General features: G+C 52.1%; 1 protein-coding gene across 1 annotated transcript in view; it reads right to left on the bottom strand.

The window, feature by feature from the left end:
* The window catches only part of CACNA1F (calcium channel, voltage-dependent, L type, alpha 1F subunit), a 28,200-nt gene that overhangs the window by 18,462 nt on the left and 2,544 nt on the right, over window positions 1-7,194 (bottom strand). Inside the window, exons 2-14 of the mRNA XM_008587134.1 lie at window positions 6,558-6,727; window positions 4,860-5,109; window positions 4,386-4,491; window positions 4,017-4,156; window positions 3,638-3,780; window positions 3,395-3,547; window positions 2,612-2,808; window positions 2,399-2,502; window positions 1,583-1,773; window positions 1,286-1,378; window positions 1,076-1,169; window positions 894-920; window positions 593-753 (exon numbers count right to left, since the gene is read on the bottom strand). Of these exons, the coding sequence (XP_008585356.1) occupies window positions 593-753; window positions 894-920; window positions 1,076-1,169; window positions 1,286-1,378; window positions 1,583-1,773; window positions 2,399-2,502; window positions 2,612-2,808; window positions 3,395-3,547; window positions 3,638-3,780; window positions 4,017-4,156; window positions 4,386-4,491; window positions 4,860-5,109; window positions 6,558-6,717 (1,819 nt within the window). The 5' untranslated portion in view covers window positions 6,718-6,727. The remainder of the gene's footprint in view (window positions 1-592; window positions 754-893; window positions 921-1,075; window positions 1,170-1,285; window positions 1,379-1,582; window positions 1,774-2,398; window positions 2,503-2,611; window positions 2,809-3,394; window positions 3,548-3,637; window positions 3,781-4,016; window positions 4,157-4,385; window positions 4,492-4,859; window positions 5,110-6,557; window positions 6,728-7,194) is intronic.

Here is a 7,194-nt window from a genome sequence, read left to right as displayed (position 1 = left end):
AAAAAAAAAAAAAAAAAAAATATATATATATATATATATATATATATATATATATATACATATATGCTCAGTATTCAGGTTGGGGTTGAGATTATAATGAATAATAGTAAGCCATGTGAGCCATGCAGTGTTCTAAGCACTTTTCCCTTTAACTCATTTAGTCCTCCCAATCACCTCATGAAGTGGGTATTGTTATTTTCTCCATTTTGTAGATGCAGAGCATTTGTCCAGACAATGTGGTGTTAAAAGCCCAAATTCTGGAGCTGGGCTGCCTGGGTTCTAATAGTGGCTCTGTCACTCGCTAGCTGAGTCCTGAAGTTAGTCACTTAACCCTTCAGTGCCTTGGTATTTAATTCATATAAGGCTGAAGAGAAATTGAGTTAGTACATGGCAGGCACTGAGAACAGAGCCTGCCCCCGACAGCAAGCACCACATAAGTGTAAGCTACAAGGTGGGATGGGACAGGCTAAGGTTTCTGAATTTATTTGGGTGGGAAGGCAGTGTCTGAGGCACCTAGAGATCCTGGATTTGAGGTTCTGGGGTAGAGGGAATAGGGGGCTGGGGGAGAGGGCTGGCAGGCTGGGAAGCGCACCCTGGATCTGGGTGAGCCACATGGGCTGCCCGTGGTGTTCTGAGGCGATGGTCAGCGTGTTGAGGAAGACGAGCAGGAGCACAGCCCAGTAGCAGGCATTGGACTTCACAGCCCGACGGCACCGTGCCCGAAGGCCCCGGTTGGCTCGGCGGAGGCGGCGGCTTGGGGAAAGGGGAGCCCACCGGCTGAGGTCGCTTACCTAAGCCTGCCTTGGGGTTCTCAGGTCGGGGAGCCCAGAGGTCATGGAAGGGTGCGAGGTGGGGTCCCAAAGCCAAGGAGTCACACAACTTTCCCAACTCACCAGACCCTCATTTTCATGATCTTGTTTCTGGAAAAGAGAGGGGTGGGAGGTAGAGGAGGAGTCAGCAACTGGGACAGGAGGTCAGGGGCTGAGGTCAAGGTTTGAGGTTAAAGTAAGGACTGGGGTCAAGGTCTAGACTGGAATCTGGGCTGGGTCAGGGGTCAAGGGCTGGGGACCCTTACAGGCAGCGTGTACAGCTGGCCAGAGCCCCTTCCTCCTCGTCCTCATCGCCTGGGGTCTCTGCCATCGAACCGGTGTCACTGGCTGGGAGGCTGGCTGTAGGCAGGATGAGGACAGAAGTCAGAACCTGAAGACCTCAGGGTCCCACCTTTGGCTTTCACCTCTGCCTACCCACCCTCCACGGCTCTGTCCCACCCCAGCTGGACCTCTACCATGGCTGCTGGTGGAATGTGTGGAGCGAGTGGAGTGACTGAACCAGCGCAGATGTCCCCGCCTCCTATTGGTCAGCTCGGCCAGCTGTGGCCCTGTAGGGATGAGAGGCAGGGTTAGGGCCATGTCTAGGGCAGGGGGTGTTATCTGGAGTCTTTGTATCTGAGGCTGGGTCTAGATTCTGTGTCCTAAGCCATAACTGGGGGCTAGGCTGTTGCAGGTTGGTCTGGGTCTCAGTGGGGCAGACCACATCTGAGGCATGCATAGAGCAGGGAATTGGCCAGAATGGAGTTGCCTACGATGGCCAGCCCGGCCCTCTTCTGCCACAGAACCAAAGTTGCTGTCTGCCGAGGGGTCCTCAAGGTCCAGCTCCTCAGCCTGTGTGATCCAGTCCAGGTAGCCCCGGAGATCCTCCTCCATCTGCTGCTTCTCCCGCAGCTTCTGGAAGTCCCCTCGTGCTTTTGCTTTCTCTCTTTCCTTGGAGAACTCCCTGAGGAAGGAGGACAGAAGGCTAGGTGAGGGAACCACCCCGGACCACTTGCCTTTACCATTCCAGCCATGCTAGCCTCCTAATTGTTCTTTGGATATGCCAAGCACATTCTAGCCTCAGAGCCTTTGCACTGGCTGTTCCCTTTGCTTGGAATGCTCTTCCCTCAGATACCCACATGGCCCACTTCTGCATCTCTTTCATGTTATTACTCAAATAACACCTTCTCAAGGAGGCCTCTCCTGATATCCGTATTTATAATCACAAGATCTCCCCATTCTATCTTTTATCTTTCCTTAGCACACATTCCATATAAAACACTACATATAAATTGTGTGCGTGCACACATAAAAGACACACACTTATTTTTTGTGTATGTTGCTATTGTCTGTCTCTTTCCATCAGAATGTAATATCCAGGAAGGCAAGGACTTCTGTCTCTTGTTCCTTCCTAAAATAGTGTCTGCACACAGTAGATGCTCATAACTGAATGATTGAATGAAGGAGTATTTCAGATGGATTTTGAAGGATGCCTAGGAGTTTGCCAGGCGCACACACACACACACACACACACAAAGAAGAGGGCAGGGGCTGTGGGACGGGAAAGGGAAAGTGTCTAGGCCCCTCACCCACTAAGGACGCCAAGCACAAGGTTGAGGACGAAGAAGGACCCAAAGATGACGAGGCTCACGAAGTACACCCAGGGGAGCTCATACCCCATAGCATCCTGCATCTGGGGAGAGAGAGGGCATGTATCTGTCAGGGTATGCGGACACTCCGCCTGAGCACAGGGAGGAAGGACAGGTGCAGCCTCACAGCTGTGTGCCTACTGTCCACCTCACCCAGTAGAGCACGTCGGTCCAGCCTTCCATGGTGACACACTGGAAGACTGTCAGCATTGCGAAGAAGAAGTTGTCGAAGTTGGTGATGCCACCGTTGGGCCCTGGCCAGCGGCCGCGGCACTCGGTCTGGTTCAGCGTGCACGCTCGCCCGGAGCCGGACGACGCACAGGGCGATGGGTCCTCCTCCGCCTCCACATCTGCGGGAAGACTAGAGCTCAGGACTTTGAAGTACGACCACTTGTGGTCGCTGCCGCCCTGGAGCCCTGGCCACCTAGGAAGTTCTACTCAGGGTTCTAGATTTTTCTAAGCAAGGGCACCCCCAGCCCTGCCTCTAGGGCCGAACACTGGGAAGTCCGTATTCTGAACCACTGGGAAGCTGTGAGTCCCAGCAACAGGCACCTGGGTAACGAGACTGTAAATCCTGGGGAGAAGTCTTGTGAACTTGGGCGGGTCTCTTGAAAAGAGGGTGGGGACAAGGCTTGGCCTGGGGTCCTGATGAAGGGCCTGAGTATATGGGCCCAGTCGTGGAGGATGAAGTCTTTTTTTTTTTTTTTTAATTTTTGGCGGCTGGCCGGTACAGGGAATGAACCCTGGACCTTGGTGTTATCAGCACCAGGCTGTAACCAACTGAGAGGGTGGAGTCTTAAGTGCAGAGCAGGACCTCGGCGTGTGGTTGCAGTCCCGTGATATGGGTGGAGCTATTAGCAAGACTGGACTTAGGGCGGAGTCCTGAATATAGGAGTGGGGGGTGTGTCTTGTCCCGGGAGGGGTGGGTTGGCTGACCAGATCCCAGAAAGTAGCAAGTCTTGTGCATGCGTCCTAGGAACAGCTCGAGTCCGATGATGGCGTAAATGATGATGACGAAGAGCACGAGCAGCGCGATGTGCAGCAGCGGCACCAGCGCCTTCATGATGGAATTGAGCACTATGTGCAGGCCTGCGGGGAGGGAGGGGCGGGCAAAATAGGGTGGGATCAGATCAGCCCCACACCCACCCCACCTCCAACCCTCGGGGGCATGCCACTCACTGGGGACCCCAGACACCAGCCTCAGTGGCCGCAGCACCCGAAACGCCCGCAACGCCTTCACATCGAAGCCCCCCGGCTTCCCCCCCGTATGCGGGGAGTCGCCGGGTCGTCCGGGGCCCTGCTCCAGCAGCACGCTGAACAGCCTGATGGGGGAACAGGGGACGGGGAAGGGTCAGGCCTTGGGAACCCCCTTCCCCCCTCCCTTCTCAGAAAAGCACAAATTCCTGTAACTGGAAATACAGATGGGTTTTAAATATGTTAAAGATTCCCGATTTTTGGCTGCCGAATGGGGGCGGTCTGAAGCAGTCACTTCCCTGAGCCCGGAATTCAGCGCGGTAGGAAGGCGAACTTAGGGTGGATGCCCCCCGCAGGCGCGCACCCGACCACGACAATGATGAAGTCAAGTAGGTTCCAGCCATTGCGGATGTAAGCGCTGGGGTGGAGCACCAGCCCGTAAGCCACGATCTTCAGCACAGTCTCCACAGTGAAAATCACCAGGAATACATACTCCACCTGCTCCTGGGGGCGGAGCCGGGGGCGGGGTGGGAAGTTCGGGAGTTATTTGAGGGCGGGGTTTGACTGGGGGTGGGGGTGGGAGAAGGGGAACATAGCCGTGACTGACGGTGGGGCTGGTCAGAGATGGGCCATCTGGGTCAGGGAGGGGAGGTGCCTGGCTGGAAGGCTTCAGATGTGGCTCTAATGGGGCAGGTAGCTGGCTGGGGACGGGGTGGGGCGGGGCAGGCCTTACCAGGTTGTGGTTGGCAGTGTTGGAGTCATCCTCAGGAAAGGGGATGTAGACACCCAGGGCCACACAGTTGGCAAAGATGGTAAGCAGGATGAGGATGTCAAAGGGCCTCAGGTGGACACAGTCAAGGACCCCAAGCAGGGCGGCCTCGGAACCCCCACACTCTCTTGCGGCCCTCCCCACCCAGTGCTGACCCTTGACTCCAATGTCCTGACATTTTCAGTCCCTGCCTCAACCAAGGCTTTGACTTTGACGCTCCTGGAAACCTTAATCATCCCTAACTCTTTGTGTGATTCAGTCCTTGACTCTTGACCCTCTAGTGACTTTTGCCTTTCTGAATTCCCCCTTTAATCCAGTTCCTGACCCTTGGTCCCTTATGACCTCAGCCCTCCTCCATTCCAGCCCTGACCCAGTCCTTGCTTCTTGGTACCCTGATGACCCTTACCCCTGAACCCTGCTGCTGGCCTTCCAGGATGCTTCCACTCCACGATGCTGATGCAGGACCTCCTCAGGGGATTGGCCAGGGTGAGGCAGAATAGCGCCCGGGGTGACCTCTGGGCACTGGCCACTGTCACCATCTTGTGCTTGCTGTGCTGGGTCCTTCGCCTAGGGGTTCCTAGGCCTGATGCCCCATTGATTTCACCCCCCATGGCTGGGGGCCCAGGGCACAGTCCCCATTCAGGACCAGGGGCTGCCCCATTGGCTGGACTGGGCTCTGGGGTGGTGTCTGTGGAGAAACCGAGTCAGAGAGGGACAGGGTATTGGTGAAATCATGGCTGCCTCCTATCTCACCCCATCCCTCTGTTTGAAGGAAGGAGAGAAGAGCATGTAAAATTAGGGAGAGTTGGGGGTACCCGGTTTAAGAATTGGGAGATGAGTTAGTGTTGGGATGAAGATTGTGGATAGAGTGAGAGTTTATAGAGGAGTGAAGGTGAGATTACATCTTCAAGTAAAATAGGGTTTGGTGTTAGACTTGGGGTACAGTTTAAATTGCTATGGGGTGGGATTAAGTTTATAGCTGGAGGCAAATTTAAGGTTAAATTTGAGTTGTGGATTTGGGGTTAGGGTGGGGTTGGGTTTAAATATAGGTGCGAGTGGAGTGTGGTTGAGATTTGATTTAGGGTTAGGACTGGGTATTTGAATGAGTTGGGATTGGAATTAGGATCAAGGTTAGGGTTGAAGTTGAGTTTTGAGTGAGTGGAATTTGAGTTTTGCATTGGGGTTTTCAGCTAAGGCCATTCCCCATTCCCATGGCCTTGTTTCAGCGCCGGAGGGGCAGTAGGTTGGCTTGGTTAAGATCCTCAGCTTTGGAGGAAACAAGCTCTCTGAGTTTAAATCCTGACTCTACCACTTGGTAGCTGTGTGTTGCCTTGGGCAAATTATATAATTTCTCTAACCCTCAATTTCCTTATCTGTGTAATGGGGATGATAATAAGAGTATCTACATTTTAGGGGTGATGTGAGGATTAAATGAATTCAACACTCAGAAGAATGCCTGACACATAGTATTCCCATTTTGCAGATGAAGAAATTGAGGCAAAAAGGTTGTGACTTGAGGAACTGGCTGAACTAGAGGTCAAACCAGGCAGCCTGACTCCAGAGCCCTCATGGCTTACTACCAACATGAAGTTATGTGTTTCTCTGTCTCTGTCTCTGCCTCTTTCTCTCTCTTAAAGGGTCTGTGCTCTTTCTGGAAAGGAAGAGACTGCACTCATGGACAGTATTAATGTCCAGGGGTTGAGGTTAAGGTTAGGTGATTTTAGAGCTCATGGTATCCAAGTTGGGGTTTGGACTATAACAGGGGTTTGCCTTTTGGTTGGTGGGGTTTGTGCTAGGATTCAATCTGGTGCTGGCTATGGACTTAGAGTTAAGGTGGGTGCTTGGATAGGGGTCAGGGCCAGGATTGAGGTGAGGTTTCATTTGAGAATTAAGGCTGTGGTTGGGGCTGGGAGGCTGGGGGCTGTACCTGGGTCAGGCTGAGCATCAGGGCTTGGGTAGTGGAGAGGCTGTGTTTGCACTGGCCGGGATGGGAACAGGGAAATGTGATTCCTTTCCGGTCCCGGAGGCTCTCTGGGGATGGGGTCTGGGTGGGCAGTGGGTGGGTCAGAGGGGCTGAGGGTGGAGCAGAGCCCAGGCTTGCTCCAAGGGTCTGTAGGGGTGGAAGGCTGCTCTCACCTTTCCCGCCTTCAGATTCCGACATCCTCCTTTCGAGATTGAAGGGCCATCTGCACACAGCCCCCCTTCCTTTCCCCAGCTTTAGAGGGATTAAGGTCACAGGGCGGAGCGATAACAGGTTGGATGGGAGGGTGAACAGAGGTGCAAATGGAACATTCATGGGCCAGAACCTGGCAACAGAAAAGGCGCTGATTAAATATACGAAGGTACTTCAAAAAGTTTGTGGAAAAATAGAATTGAAAGATAATATAAATCTTTCCATGAACTTTTTGAAGTACACTTGTATAGTCACATCAAACAGTCGGGAGCTAGAATAAGAAAAAATGATATTATTTTCCAATAGTACCTGAAATTTGAAGTATGTAGGAAAGACCTAATGTAATATATATGCAATATCTCCATAGAAAAAAGATAAAATATTATCAAATATTAACGGGGACCTACATAAATGGAGAAATATATAATGTTTATTGATTGAAATAGTCAACATTGTGAAAATGTCAATTCCTTTCAAAGCGACCTAGAGATTCAATGCAATTTCAAACAAAATCTCAAAAGACTTTTCTGTGGAATTTGACCAACTGATTCCTTTTTTCCCCCCTTAGTAATGGACTTTTTTTTTTTTTTTTTTTAAAAG

This window comes from Galeopterus variegatus, unplaced genomic scaffold (genome assembly GCF_000696425.1).
Source record: "Galeopterus variegatus unplaced genomic scaffold, G_variegatus-3.0.2 Scaffold4257, whole genome shotgun sequence".
NCBI lineage: Eukaryota > Metazoa > Chordata > Mammalia > Dermoptera > Cynocephalidae > Galeopterus > Galeopterus variegatus.
This window is presented reverse-complemented; position numbering and strand designations above follow the sequence as displayed.